The following is a 16,230-nucleotide window of genomic DNA, read 5'->3' as shown; positions in this document are numbered from 1 at the left end:
TCCCCTTGTAGTTCATTTTGGTTTTCTGCTTGCAAGGAATTAAGGTCATCTCCCTCATCTCGCTGTTTGTTCCCATGTAGTTCACTTTGGTTTTCCTGTAGTCATCTCTTGTGGTCATCTTTCTTGAGGTCCTTTCCCTCATGGAAGACTGGTCTTGAGCCCACAAAGAACTTTGATTTCCTGTACTATTACTGGCAGTTACGCACTATAGGCTTCTGTGAGGACTGCTGACTCTGACTCTCTCTCTTACCTTTGACCTATTTTCTCTGGATGGCTTAGTTTCTCTAAGGAAAATTTACCAGCTTGAGTTACTCCCTCTGTGGACCTCAGCTTCCTCATCTGTAAAAAGGGTTGGTCAGATAATCTCTAAGATCCTTTTGATATTTAAGTCCTATGATAGATAATAGACAGATGAATGAATGAATGCATAGATGGACAAATAGATAGAGATGATAGATAGGTATGTAGATGATAGATGACAGGAAAATAGCTGGGTAGATGGGTGACTGATGGATGAATGAATAGATAGATTAATGGACAGAGAAATGATAGGTAAGTAGATGACAGCATGACAGCTGGGTTGATAAATAACTGATGTATGAATGGATAGAGGAATATTAGAAAAGTAGATGATAGATGGATAGATAGATGACAGGTAGGAAGATATTTGGGTAGATAGATGGCTGATAGATGAATGAACAGATGGCTATTAATGATGGGTAGTAATGGTTGGATAGGTAGATAATAATGTTTGTCCTTCATTTTTGAAGAAGACCATGACATGTGGGAGGTGATGCCATGACAAGCACATGAATGGGATTTGCTATGCTAAGTCACCAACCTCACTCTCTCCTCCAGAGTTATCTGGGGTACAGTCACCAGTTATGAATCAGGACAACTGGAGATGGCCCTGGATGTAGGGCAATCATGGTTAAGTGACTTGCCCAAGATCACACAGCTAGTAAGTGATAGATTTCTGTAGCCAGTTAGGTCTCCTACCCTACTGAATCCAAGTCCAGTACTCTATCCATTGTACCACCTACCTGCTCTATGGATAGGTAGATGATAGATGAATGAATAGATAAATAGATATATAGTTGATAGATGGAAATATAACTGATAGATAAATAGAAAGATAGATAGCTGACAACTGGGCAGATAGATACTTATAGATGAATGAATAGATAGATTAATGGAAAGAGAAATGATAGATAAATATATAGATATATAGATGACAGATAGGAAGATAACTGAGTAGATAGATGACAGATAGATGAAATGATAGATGGATTAATGGGAAGAGAAATGCTAGATAGGCAAGTAGATGATAGATGAGGAAGATAACTGGGTAGAGAGATAGCTGATAGATGAATGAATAGATGGATATTAGATAGTAATAGTTGGATAGATAGATGTTAGATAAATGAATAGATAAAATATTCATAATTGATAGATGGAAAGAACTGGATCGATGATAGATAGATGAATGGATAGATGGATTAATGGAAAGAGAAATGACAGATAGGTAAGTAGATGACAGAAGACAGGAAAATAACTCAGTAGATAATGATTAGAGAAATAATAGGTAAGTAAGAAAATTGCTGGGTAGATAGATGACTTATAAATGAATGAATAGCTGCATATTAGTGATAGTCATATTTGGATAGGTAGATACTAGATTAATGAATAGATAAATAGATATATTAATTAGCTGGATTGATAGATGATGGAAAGATAAATATAGGAAATTTATTAATGTCCTTCCTATATCATACATTGTGTTAAGCCTTGGGAACACTAACACAAGCAGACATTCTCATGCATGGTGGAAGAAAATGTGAAAGGGAAGGTTGGTGGGGGAGGAGGGTCCCTGTATGAGGCCATGGATGCTGCTGAGAGAATAATGAGGGTAGTTTGGCTGGGGTGGTTCGGATTAAGGCCTTACCAATCGGGGAGCAGGCCCCCGGATGGAGGTTTCTGCAGAATGGGAAGGCAGCTAATGAGGAGATATAAAGTGATATAAAGACAGGAAAATAAACTGAATTTGGACCTTTTTTTCACTGCATCTCAGCTCCTGGTATTAGCCCCAACTAGCCCTGGGACTGTCCCAAATTCACTTCCTCCCAAGTGGGCCTCAATTTCCTTCTCTCTGACATGGAAGGATTGAACTTGACGAACTATGAAGTTCCATTTAGTCTTAAATCATATGATTCTAAGGAATGACAGGTCCTGCTTTACTGGTGATCCCTGCAGTCTTTGGGCCCCACATCATGGGACTTTGGGACCAAGTGATCCATGGGCCTCCAAAACTTTGAGATCTGAAGTCGTGCCCCAAGCTTGTGTCTTCCACCTGACTGAGCTGTTCCTTCTCATTAAGCCAATGTCCCAGATGGATTCCTGTTTCCAGGACTCCGTGGTTCCTCAGCTCATTGGCAGAGCTGAGATAACACCACACTCAGAATCCAATAAACAGTTTTTTCTTGGCCTGACTCTTCACTCCACCACCTCCCTGGGTTCAGATAGCTGAGTCATCCTTCAGTGCCCCCTCCTCTTCCCTGGAGACAAGGGGAATGACCTTGACTTCAGAATGAACAATACAAAGTAAAATAAAACCCCTTATATACATCATAAAGACTATTATAGAATTGGAGAATGTGAGAGTTGGACCTGACAAGTGGTCTCTAAGTGCTGACTGAAGACTGCTAGAGACAGAGAGATCATTACCCCCAAACTTTCTACTTTTAAACAGATCTACATGTTTGGCAGTGTGGTGTGGTGAGTAGAGGTACTTGGTTAAGTCACTTAACAAGCATTTATTAATAATATTGATAAGCCAAGTCCCTGATCTCCAGAAAGTCACAATTTAATGGGAGAAGGGGGGAGGATAATATGCAAGCAACCATGTACCAGTTAGATTTCTCCAGGATACGTTGGAGAAACTTGATAGAGGAAAGACTCTGGAATTAAGGTGGATTGGGTTAAGTCTGTCCTAGGACTTAGAGGGAGTGAGGGAAGCCAGAAGCAGAGATGAGGGAAAAGAACCATTCATGTTTGAAGGACAGCCAGAGAAAATGCTAGAGAGAAGAGGAGAGGAGAGGAGAGGAGAGGAGAGGAGAGGAGAGGAGAGGGGAGGGGAGGGGAGGGGAGGGGAGGGGAGGGGAGGGGAGGGAGGGGAGAAGAGAAGAGAAGAGAAGAGAGAGGAGAGAGAGAGAGAGAGAGAGAGAGAGAGAGAGAGAGAGAGAGAGAGAGAGAGAGAGAGAGAGAATGTGTGTGATTGTGTGTGTGGATATGTGTAGGGAAGTATGGAGCACAGAGTAAGAATATGGGGAACACAGGAGGGAGCCAGCTTGTAAAGTGTTTTGAATGATGGAGGATTTTATATTTTTTACTGGAGCTGACAGGAGAGCAAACCACCAGGTCAGAATCATTCTTTAGGAAGATTAATTAAATAACTAAATGGAGAAGAGATTGGAGTGAGGGTGGGATTTGAGCCAGGCAGACCCCCCCCCTCCAGCAGCTACTGCAATAGTACACGCATGGAATGTTGAGGACCTGCACCTGGAGGGTGGGGTGGCTGTGTCAGAGGAAAGAAGACATGCTCCAAAGACAAAACTGGATTGATTGTGGGGTATATGAGAGAGTGAGAAGTTAAAGATAGCACTTGGGGATCAAACTTGGGAGCCTAGGAGCGTGGTGATGCCCTCATTTGCAATGACAGTGTTCCTACCCATGTGACCTTGGCCAAGTGACTGAACCTCTCGAAGCCTCAATTTCTTCATCTTCAGAATAATAAACCTGGAATGGATGATCTTAAAAGACCTGTCCAATTCCCGCCCTGTGGTTTGCAGGTTTCCCAATATTAAGCCAAAATATGCCTCTTTACAACCTCCCCTCGTGGCTCACCAGTTTTTCTCTCTAGGGATGGATAGGATGAGTTCAGTTCTTTTCCTTTAAAAAGCTTTTGTTTATTTATTAGGTCACAGAATTGACAGTGGATTATAACTCCAGCACCAGTCCCTGAGGCAGAGCAACCAGAAGCCAGTTAATCTGAACAGACTGCTTTGAGGGGCAAGGGCTCCAGGTAGAGGAGGAGGGCCCTGCTTTGCTCAGTTGGGGTATTTCTATATTTGAAGTATTTGTCTAATATTCTGCATACTACTTTTTAGGTGGAAAGTTAGCAAACTGTTAAGTGTCTAGAGGAGGCCAAACAAGAGGATGAAGGGCCTCAAGTTCCTGATGGAAAGAGGCTGGGGATGCTTAGGTTGAAACAGAGACTTAGGGAACACTTGACCAGTCTTCATAATTTGAAAACCCCCAAGAGGAAAACTTCCCTCTGTTTTTATCCTAGAGTTCAAAATCAGAAGCAATCAAGAAGAGAAAATGGAGGCTTGATTTAAGGGAGAACTTAGTAACAATTAGAGCTATCCTGATCTGCTCAGGACCCGTTTGCTGGGGAGGGGGGTCTCTAAGCTCAGACTGGATATATACCTTGGTTCTGTTATAACAGCAATAACATCTATTTAATGCTTTAAGATATGTAATACACTTGACAAAGACCTTATTTTATCCTTACAACAACTCTGGGAGGTAGGTGCTTTTGCTTTTCCATTTTACAGTTGAGCAAACTGAGGCAAATAGAGGATAAATGTCTTGCCTTGGGTCACCCAGCTAGTAAGTGTCTGACATTAGATTTGAACTCAGGTCTTGCTAATTTCAGATCCAAATACTTTGTCTTCTGGACACCTGGAGGAAGAAGATTCTTACTGGGAGTGGTTGGGAGAGCTACTGAGTTCCCTTTCGGTTGGATGACCGGCTCTGATAACTGGCAAATGGGCCCCAAGGAAACACCCCAAGGCAAGGATATGGTATATCAAGGAGGAAGGGAATGGGACTTCACAGAAGAATTAGGTTTGAGTGCCAACTTTGCCTTTAATTTGCTGTGTGAACTTGGATGAATCGAGTCTTGGTTACCTCATTTGAAAACTGGACCCCTAAATGAAAACTGTGAATGCTTTAATACATCTAACCTTTAAGTAGCCCTTGACTATAAGCTCCTGGAAGGCAGGGTCTAGTTCTTCACTGGCCCTGTAGCTCTACAAGATATTGGAGGAAGGCTTGCATATTTGATGAAAAGGACCATTTAATTCAGCCCCCTCACTGAGAAGGCTGTCTGCCCTGTGCAGACCAAGGAGTGCAGTGGGCAGAACCGTGAGGTCACATGCCTTCTTCCCATTTGGCCTGTCACAGTCCTAGATTGTTAGAAAGAATGACATCCCTGACTTTTACCTTTTAAGGGAAGCTGAGGAAGTAATCAAAGCAGATGGAAATGAGGTGGTTTGTTTCCTTTCTCACGCCAACCAGAGTGAGTCACAGGATAATGGAAGGAAAACTGGATGGAAGTACAGAGTTCATCTAGCTCAATCCCTTAATTTCACCAAGAAACAAGCTAAGGCCCAGAGACGTTAAATGAATCACCCAACATGGGTGGAAACCCAACATTCTCTCTTCACATTAACTCCAACCCTACCACACTTTTTTTAGTACCAGAGACAGGTAACTCAGAGCAGGACTTTCATTAATAAAGGTGCAACTGAGTTTTTGGACCCTTGAACTCAGGCTAAGGGTAAATGGTCTGAAGATTGAGGGGACTCAGACTTACCTTTGGACTTCCTGGCCTGGGTGAACAGGCTGTGAAGTGGGACACTTTGGGTCTTGCTAAACTAGATAGATCAGAATCCCAGAGAAATCCAACTCTGCCTTGAAAAGGGTTCAAGGGAATCTATGACTTTGGTCTTGGGGACTTTTAGAATTCATAGATTTGTGATCCTTTCCAACCTTAACCGGGGCCAAACAGCTCCTGCCTTGAAGCAATGAAATTTGAGGAACCTCTTCAGGTGCCTGCACTCAGACTGGCCACATCTGCCCTCCCCCACTGGTACTCTCAGCTGACTTTCCTCTTTCACCTGCTACTGTCACTGACTTTGGTCTTGGGGACTTTTAGAATTCATAGATTTGTGATCCTTTCCAACCTTAACCGGGGCCAAACAGCTCCTGCCTTTGAGGAACCTCTTCAGGTGCCTGCACTCAGACTGGCCACATCTGCCCTCCCCCACTGGTACTGTCAGCTGACTTTCCTCTTTCACCTGCTACTGTCACTATAATAATAATTGTAACAATAACAGCAACAAAAACAATGATAATAATAATAATAATAATGATTATTATTATGTTTGTACTCCATTCTGGAAGAAGCCCATGACATCAGGGAGGTGATGCCATGACAAGCGCATGGATAGGATTTGAGTGAGGGGGCCTGTGCTAAGTCACCAGCCTCACTTTCTCCCCTGGAACCATCTGAGTCCAGTGGCCAGATATGAGGTAGGATGACTGGAGATAGTCTTGGTTAAGAGGCAATCAGGGTTAAGTAACCCTTATCACCAAGGAGGGCCCCTAAGACCTCCTTTTCCTCTATCTCACACACTCCAGATGCTTAGAGAGGGCGTCCTTGGGATTATCCTTATGGGATTATTAACTTTCTCCGAGTGCAGTGAATAGAGGATGGAACATGGATTACATAATATTTTATCAATATATTATATAAAAGTTATATTCTATTATAATATGTAATACAATATGATATGATTTAATATTTTAATTCTGTTATGATGTCATATTATTTCATAGACCAGGAAGTTGCTGTTCATTTGTTTCAATCATGTCTGACTCTTCAAGATCCCATTTGGATATTTCTTGGCAAAGATACTAGAGTAATTTGCCATTTCTTTCTCCAGCTCATTTTACAGATGAGGAGACTGAGGCAAACAAGATGGAGTGATTTGCTCAGGGTCACACAACTATCTGAGGATAGATTTGAATTCAGGCCTTCCTGACTTCTGGCCCAGCTCTCTATACACTGCATCACTTAGGAGTAGGAAAACTGGAGTTTAAATTTGACCTCAAACACTTACTAGCAGTGTGACCTTGGACAAGTCATTTAACCTCTGTCTGTCTCTTTGATTGCAAATGGGAAGCATAACAGCATCTACCTCCCAGGAATGTTGGGAAATCAAATGTGATAATGTTTATTAGGCATTGAGCACAGTGACTGGCACATGGTAGGTATTTCTAAAATGTTTCCTTCCACCTTTATTGTGGTGATGATGCTGATGCTACCTCACTCTGGTAGAGTGTTTTTTTAAAATTTATTTAAATTAGGAGAATTCATTCATATGGAAAGAGCCATTTAACTGATGATGGTGTTTGTCCTTTCTTCTCAAAGAAGACCATGACATCAGGGGGGTGATGCCATGACAAGAATGTGAATTGGATTTGATTGAGGGGGTGCTGAGCTAAGTCACCAGCCTCACTTTCTTCTCCAGAGACATCTGGATTCAGTGACTCGATGATAGGCATCAGGATGACTTGAGCTAGCCTGGATATGAGGCAATCAGAGTGAAGCAATTTGCCCAAGGTCAGGTAATAAGCTAATAAGGGTCAAGTGTCTGAGACAGGATTTGAACTTAGGTCCTCTTAACTCCAGAGCTCCAGGCTCTAACTTGCATCATCTAGCTGCCCAATTCTTTCTAACTATGGTGTCCAAAATCAAGCTTGGTCCATGATTCTATAAGATCCCAGGTTTAGAGGTGGGAGGGACCTTTGAGGTCAACTAATCCAACTCCTTCATTTTACAGATGAGGAAACTGAGGCCCAGGCATATTAAGTGACCATAGGAGCCCAGGCAGTAGGTGATGCTACATTCTTGGTTCTTTCTATTATATCAGAAAGATGTTCACTGAGGCCAAAATATCGAATTCTCATGCCTCCAAGAGAACATTGACTGCCATTCAAGACAGTTCCATGCTGATTTTGGATTTCCCCAATGGGGCTCACCAGATTAAGCCCACTCAACTGCTCTATAAACCCCAGTTTACCGTAAGTCAATGAGAGTCTCCAGATAGCTTGTAGGCTTTATTCATTTTGCCTAAGTTTTATGTAATCATTTAAGTGACTGGAGGCTTCCTTTCCCTCCACCCAAAGGGAGTGGGTGAGAGGAAATTCCAGTTAATTTAGTGGTGTCCAAGGACAATCCCTGGCCAGGCTCAACAAAAGTCCCTTGTGTGACTATGGGTAAACTCTGGAGGGATGTTAGTTATTCTGGGAAGGGCTTAATTAAACTGAATTTTTGGAACAATTCATTGTCCAACACAATTTATCCTCAGCTTGAGGACCTTTCCATGAAGTGCCAAGATAGCTCAGGAAAAACTCCTTCTGGTCCCTAGGAGCTAAAGTATGAAGTATGAAGTGATACTGACTTCTTTTCTCTTCTAGCTTCTTCCCCTCTCCCCACCATTATTAGACATTTCTAGTGTTTTAGCCCTATTTTTATTAGAATGGAGACAATGATAGAATTTTAGCCCTTTCACTAGGATGGTCTCTTTGGGCTTGAGTCTGGGGATGAAGAAATTCTTTAGAGAGTTTGATCATCTTTGGAGGAACTGACCAGCCCTGTCTTTCTGATAGGGAGATGGTTTTAGGAATGTCTTTTCCTTTCATATTCCCCTTCTCTGCTCTGTGGATCCCTTATATGAACTTGGAACTTAGATCAACATAAAATGTGAGGTCCTTGAGAGCAGGCATTTCATATCCCTAGGACTTAACACAGTCTCTGCACATAAATGCTTGTTGAACCAGTGACTGCCTCTCCATAAATGGGAGAGTAGGGTCCACAGTGGGATATTTCCTGAAGTGTCCAAACAAGAGGGCACTTGACCTTCAGTTTCCAACTTTCTGAATAACCAATGCCAGATTGGTGAATGAACATGGGACTTCATCCCTATACTACTCTTAGCCAGGTGGTATGATCGATGGAGTGTGGAACTTGAGCCTGGAAAAGCCGAGTTCTAATCCTGCCAGAGACATTTACTAGCTGTGTGACCCTTGAGAAGTCTCTGACTCGTTGTTGTTGTCGTTGTTGTTCTTCTTCTCCTCCTCCTCCTCCTCCTCCTCCTCCTCCTCCTCCTCCATCTCCTCCTCTTCTTCTTCCTCCTCCTCTTCCTTTTCATTTTTGTTATTATTCCTACTCCCAAGAAGGAAGATCCAAGTTCCATCACCCAAACAAGGGGTATCGCTATTCTACAATCCCCTTCCAAGCATGGAAATCCTTTTTTACTGCCCTTCCAAGGGCATCTCACTCTGCCCTTCTGTTCTCTGGTTTCTATTCTCTTTCCTGGCTCATCATCTGTCTTTCAACAACACTGTGATGTCAACTGTCAAGCACTTTTTTCTTGATACTGGACCTTTTGGTCCTGGGCTTAGTTGTGTCATTGTGCTGCTAAGTTCTTAGTGTGAATCTATTTTCTCTGCCAAGGAGAATGACTTTTATATTGGAAGGAACTCAGCAAGGAATGACTATTTAGAAGTGGATATTCAGGATTAGTAAAGACATGGTTAGAGAGTGGCTAGCTGCTCCAGATACATCCAATTCACTGCACCTGCATGAATTTTTGATAGAGTAGGAAGAAATGATTGTTGAACCAATGTCAGTAACATTTAAAAGATCATGGAAAGCAGGAGAGATTCTACAGCTTTGGAGAGGTAGGAGGGACCTTTGAGGTCAACTAGTCCAACTCCCTTATTTTACAGATGAGGAAACTGAGGCCCAGGCATATTAAGTGACCATGGGAGCCCAGGATGTAGGCGATTCCACATTCTTGGTTCTTTCTATCATATCAGAAAGATGTTCACTGAGGCCAACATATCGAATTCTCATGCCTCCAAGAGAACATTGACTGCCATTCAAGACAGTTCCATGCTGATTTTGGATTTCCCCAGTGGGGCTCACCAGATTAAGCTCACTCGACGGCTCTATAAGCCCCAGCTTACTGTAAATCAATGAGAGTCTCCAGATAGCTTGTAGGCTTTATTCATTTTGCCTAAGTTTTATGTAATCATTTAAGTGACTGGAGGCTTTTGGAGAAAGGTAACTTTTTAAAGAAAGGTAAATATTGTCCTACCTTAATTTTAAAAACTAAAAAGGGAAGAGAACGAATTAAGCAAGTAAAAAACCTGGTGAGTTTGAGAAGGCCAAAGATTCACTAATGAGATTCATTAACATTGATAGTATACTTTGATGTTTATAAAGTACTGAATGTAGGTTATCTTATCTGATCTCCATAGCAACCTGTGACGTAAGGGCAATTATTATTTTCATGTTATAAAGAAAGTGAGACTGGGAGAAATAATGTGATTTGTCTATCATCACACAAGTATCTGAGGCAGAATTTGAATTCAGGTCTTCCTGATTCAAATCTAACAAGCTACTCACTCTACTGCTTAGAAAAAGCAAGGAGGGTGAGGACAGGTTTATCATCAAGAAGTTTTGCCACAATCACCTTATTTTCTTTTGCAGATGAAGTTATAAAGTCGGGAGTTTAGGGGAAGAATATGGATTTCAGAGTAGCACATTCTTGTGGAAAAGAGAGAAAGATGCCATCTAGATGATAACACATGTTATTTAGAAGTGGTTCAATGGTTAGATTCAAAGATGGGTCATTAATGTCTTGGTGTCCATTCAGATGGAAATGTCTAGGAGAGTGCTGCAGGGATCTGTGCAGAGACTTTGTATCATTTTTATTAGTCACTTGTCTACAAGCACAATCCACAGATGACACAAAACTAACCCACTGGGTGTCAGTGTCTAAAACTTTCCGGAGAGGTTGAATCAGGTTGCATTGAATAAGATGAAACTTTATATGAAGATGAGGCCTAGACTTGTGATTTTATAGATGTGAGAACCTCCCTTCCAACTCTGAAATTCTGTGGTCTTATAGTTTCCAACCTAAAACCAAAGAATTTTTGTAAAATGCATTTTATTTTCTTGAAATGGGGCCTGTCGGGGGGGGGGGGGGGGGGAATCTGTGATGAATATTCAATGTACCCCTAGGGCAACCTAGGCCCCTGAGAGCAGTCACCCTATCTGATTTTTCTCCCTACCTCATCAGCCTATAATAGCTCTCACCCTTTGATCTCTGACTGTAAATTTGCTTTTGGTTTATTTAGACCTGAGGAAATTCACCTTGAGTGTTTTTCCAGGTTTTGGCTGGACAACAGAGTTCCCCTAAGTGAAGTTCACTGTCTGACAGATGCTCCTCCCACATTTACCCCTTCTATCTATCCTTGCCTCCCTACTTCTGTCCTCCACCTCCTATCCTCATTGTCACTCGTATGATTCAAACAGACTGATGCAATAGTCTTTCAACTGTCACCCCAGCTTCCAGTCTCTAGTCTGCCTCTAAAGGGAGGTGCTCAAAGGAACAGAATACTAGATTAGGAGTCAGGAAGCTCTGAATTCAAACCTAGCCTCAGATACTTAGTACCAAGGTGAACCTGGGAAAGTCACCTAACCTCTATCTGCCTCAGTTTCTTCAACTGTAAAATGGTAATAATAATAATAATAGCAGCTATCACTAAAGATTATTTTAAAGATTAAATAAGAAAATATTTCTAAAGTACTTAGCACATAGTAGATGTTTAATAAATGCTTATTCCCCCTTTCTATTCCTTATCCACTGGGGAAATGAGTCCATTTTTGACTATGCCATTTCCTTGACTGACTGCCCATTTCCTAGAAAATACTTATAGGGACCCCTCAACCTGGCCTTTCAAAATCTTCCATGGTCAACCTCAAAAGTACCTCTCTGGCCAGATCCCCTGGAGCTCCCCTTTCTGTCTTCTGTTCCAGACAAATAATCCCATGGACCGTTTTCTGATTTCTTCCTGCCTTGGTTGATTCACAGAGCATCCCTACTGTCCAGAACCTTTCCTGCCTTAAAAACGCATCCTAGGAGTCTCCTCTATGACACATTCCCCATCTCTCCTTTTCAAATTTCCAGTAGAAGTTTTTATGGATTCCTCCCTTGTCCTTGTCACATTCTATCTTTTCTATCGTAATTATCTGTCTTATCTCCCTTATTGAATAACAGACTCCTGGAGGGCAGGGACTGTGGTTTGGGGGGGGGGATTTTTTTGTTTTTATCCTTTCATATTTACTTCCCAACTTGGACCTTGTACATAGTAACTAATCAATGATGACTGGTGTGGATTGGATGGTTGAGATGAGATGGTTTGGCAGCTCAGGCCCAGAGTCTCCCTCTCTTCCCTATTCACATTCAGACTGAATCCCTTTCAGGTCCCCTTCCCCCTCTTTCTTGGCTTGAGCTAGTTTTTCAGAATTGATTTCCTTCAAGGAAAAGCTCTGAAACTGTCAGGAGCTGACCTAGGTCACAGCCACCATCTTTCTTTGATTATTAATAGAAAGTTTCCATTCTTGCCTACTCTATCCCTAAACAATGCTCAACATAGGTGGGGAACCCGGGACTCCTGGGATTCTCTTGGTCCCCTTCCCTCCTGAGAACATGATCTTCTCTCTATCTTTCTCCCCTCTCTCTGCCTCCCCCCCCCCCCCAGCACAAGCATCTGGACCAAGATAAGGACATAGCTTTGGAATTGGGAAGGGACTCAGAAGTCATCTCATCCTTTCCTATCAAGAATTGTCTTTTGTTTGAATAAAATGTTTGTCGAAGACTTGAACCTATCCGATCTATCCAGTGAATTACGTCCCTGGCAACTTCTGTGCCTCTATGGACAGCTCCCATTGTCTTCCTCCCTGTCAGGGGGCCAAGCTCCCAGAAAAATCGATGAGCAGGAAAAAACTTGGGATTCAGAGTCCAGGGAGCTAAGTGGTTTTAGATTAGCTGAATGACCTTGGGCAAGTCTATGAGCTTCAGTTTTCTCATTTGTAAATGGAAGAGATCAGGCTTAGTTAGCCTCCGAGGTCTCTTGTGAACTTGAAACCACAATAGATTTGTCATTCTAAAAACCCTCTTACTAGAAAAGTCACTATCCTCAAAAGGAATTCCCATGTCATAGATGAAGGAACTGAGGCTCAGAAATGAAGTAGCCACATGGTGATAAGAGCAGAGGTTTTAAACTCATTTTCCTGGTTCATGCAATTTTAGTTTGGGATGGTGTCTCCAGTGCCATTTAGCCCAACCCAATTTTCCAGTTTGAGAATCAGCCAAACGACTCCCCAAGGAATCCCCACAGTCCAATTGCCCAACTAGGACCGAGACAGAGCAGAGGAGAGGAGAAAACCACCTTACCTTCTCCAGGGATCCTTGGTTCTGTCCTCAGCCTGGTTGGGGGGAATCAGAGGCAAGGGAAAGGGGACTTCTATCTCCTGCTCCCCAGGCCTGAGAGGGCTGGGGCTCCTGGAAGGAAAGGCCTCGGTGCCATAGCCCCCTTGTGGGTAGCCCCCACGGTGCCTGGGATCTGCAGCCCAAGCTGTCAGAGCTCCCCACCCAAGGAGCCCCCAGAACCACAAGAGGAGTGACCCCATCTTGTCTCGTTCCTTACTGTAAAGCACCTGCCTTCAGGCTTGGGTTTCCCAGAGACTTCAAGTTAAACCTCTGAAGAACAAAATACAAAATTAAAAAAACCTGAATTCTTGCAACAAAGGGCGGAAGAGGCTGTCCCTGGCCCAGCCGCCTGGAAATGTCAGAGGCCACCAAACAATGCTTGGCGAGTTCCGGTGAAGGGGCTCTGAGGGGTAGTCTGGAGGGCTGGAACTGAGAGAGAAGGAGGAAGAATGCAACCCTGCACTTGGTCATAGTTTATTCAGGGAGGTCTTGGTCCCTGGATGGGCCCTTTTGGACTTATCTGTCAACAGGAACTGGGGGCTCTCTCTGGGAGACAGGAAGAGGATGTTAGCTTTACAGTGGCTTCTTGAGCCACCTCTGGAGCTATCATTTCCCAGAGAGGGCCTGGGATCAGCTGAGACCTGCATGGGAGCAGGATGTATCTTCTGTGAGAGAATCTGGGTTCGAATCTCAGCAAAGACTCTGGGGTGGGTGGGACTGGAGTTGGAATGTCATGCGTGGTTGGAGATGCCAAATAGACTGGTTTGACTGGAATGTAGGATGTGTGAACAGGGGGATGGAAAATCAGCCTGGAAAATAACCTGTAGCTAGATGCCAAAGAGCCTTAAACAGAGAGTTTGTGTTTGAGGGAACCACAAAATCTTGAACAGGATGTGATAAGGTTTGATCTGTGCCTTGAGAATATCAGTTTGTTGCACATGCAGAATCTGTATTAAATTGCCTACCATCTCAAGGAGGGGAGTAGGAAGGGAGAAAATTGGGAGCTCAATATTTTTTAAAAAGAATGCTCAAAAATTGTTTTTACATGCAACTGTAAATAAAATATTATTGAATATTTTTTTTTTTAAAAAGAATAGCACCAGATTGGCTAAAATGATAGCAGGGGACAGTAACAGATGTTGGAAAAGATGTGGAAAAATTTGGACATTAATTCACTGTGGGTTGAATTGTGAAGTGATCCATCCATTTTGGAGAGCAATATATATATATATATATATATATATATATATATATATATATATATATATATATATATATACATGAAATGATGTCCAAAGACTTATTGTTTGATTTAAAAATGCCACTACTTGGTTTATTTCTGAAGATAATTAAAGAAAAAGAAGATACATATATATATATATATATATATATATATGTTCTAAAATGTTTTTAGCAGCTCTTTTTGTGGTGACAAAGAATTGGAAATCACAAAGATGCCCATCAATTGGAGAATGTCTCCATAATTTGTAGTATGCGATTGTGATGGAATATTGCTGTTCTATAAGAAATGATGATCTCTACAAAGCAAAAAACAAAAAAAGGGACAGCTGGGTGAGTCGGTGGATATAGCACCAGTCCTGGAATCAGGAGGTCCCCCGTTCAAATCTGGATTCAGATACTTAATAATTATCTAGCTGTGTAACCTTGGGCAAGTCACTTAATCCCTCATTGTCTTGCAAAAAACAAACAACAACATAAAAGAAATGATCTCAATGATTTTAGAAAACCATGGAAGGACTTTTATGAAATAATGAAAAGTGAAATGAGTAGAAGCAAGAGAATATTGTACACAGTTACAATATTATTTTGAGAATGACTTTGAATGATAAAACCATTTTGACTAGTATAAATACCCAAATTAACTATAAAGGACATATAAAGAAAGACATTATCTGCATCCAGAGGAAAAAACCGATAAATAGTGAAATCTCTCATTTTTTCTTTTGTTACGATTATTCTTTCACAACATATCTAATATGGAAATATGTTTAATATAGTTATACATGTGTAACCTATATTAGATTACTTGCTATGAGAGGGTGAGAGAAGGGAGAGAGGGAGAAAAATATGGAATTCCAAATCTTACCCTAAAAAATGAATGTTGGAAACTATCTTTGCAGGTAGTTGGAAAAAATAAATGTTTATATAAAAAAGGAAAAGGGAAATTCTAGAGGAATAGATTGCAGAGGAAAGCTAATGAGTTCTGATTTAGCCATGTTGAGTTTGAGATGCCCCCAGGATATCCATGCACAGATATCTGACAGGTTATTAGCAGTGTGAGACTGGAGCTAAGGAGAGAGCTGAGGGTTTGGACATATAGATATGGGAGTCATCTACTTAACAATGACAGTTTAACTCATGCTGACTGATATGATCAGAGAGAGGAGAAGAGGGTCCAGTTTAGAACTGGATACATATACCTTTTAGAAGGAGGGATTGTTTTCTAGCCCTAGCTAGTGTTAAAGACCAGGAGGTGCCATCTATTTGGGGTGGGAGTCAGGGAAAGGTCCTCCTCTCCAACACCGTCTTTGCACCTGCCACCTGAATCTGATGACTCTGGGCTCCCTGAGCATCCATCTAAAAGGCTGAATGATACAGATTCTTGCTAACACAGATACACTAGGGTGGGTACAATGGGTGAAGGACAAGACCATGAGTCAATCTGGCCCTTGTCCAAACTTTTTCCTCTGACTCACTGTGGCCACTTGGAAAAGACTGTTACTTTATGCCTCAGTCTTTTTAGTTGCAGAATTGGTCCTCTGTCTTGTATTATCTTACAGTATTTTCTAGAAGAAGGTGAACTTGAATCTGGATGGGGAGCTCGTGCCGTCAATGGGGCAAATTCTGCGGGACCCAAGTGTCCAGGGCTCCTTGCTGGGAATTGTGATTGTCATATGTGGTGGAATTAGCTAGCAACATTCTTTTTATATCCCATCAGAAGTGAGCAGACAGAAGTGGAGAGGGAGACCTTGTCTCTCCCCCTCCCCACTGAAAAACTGATTGGATTCACTCC

At 42.0% G+C, this 16,230-nt stretch overlaps 1 protein-coding gene across 3 annotated transcripts in view; it reads right to left on the bottom strand.

Moving 5' to 3' along the window:
- The window catches only part of MMRN2 (multimerin 2), a 60,080-nt gene extending 46,599 nt beyond the window's left edge, over window positions 1-13,481 (bottom strand). For 2 of the 3 annotated variants that reach the window (XM_074232543.1, XM_074232541.1), the window contains exon 1: window positions 13,161-13,479. In XM_074232543.1, the coding sequence (XP_074088644.1) occupies window positions 13,161-13,396 (236 nt within the window). In that variant the 5' untranslated portion in view covers window positions 13,397-13,479. Of the gene's footprint in view, window positions 1-13,160 lie in introns of all 3 variants that reach the window. The other variant, XM_074232542.1, reaches the window with a different exon arrangement.
- Between the last annotated feature and the right edge of the window lie 2,749 nt (window positions 13,482-16,230).

Source organism: Macrotis lagotis, chromosome 4 (genome assembly GCF_037893015.1).
Source record: "Macrotis lagotis isolate mMagLag1 chromosome 4, bilby.v1.9.chrom.fasta, whole genome shotgun sequence".
NCBI lineage: Eukaryota > Metazoa > Chordata > Mammalia > Peramelemorphia > Peramelidae > Macrotis > Macrotis lagotis.
Note: the sequence above shows the minus strand (reverse complement) of the source record. Positions and strands in the feature narration are given on the sequence as shown.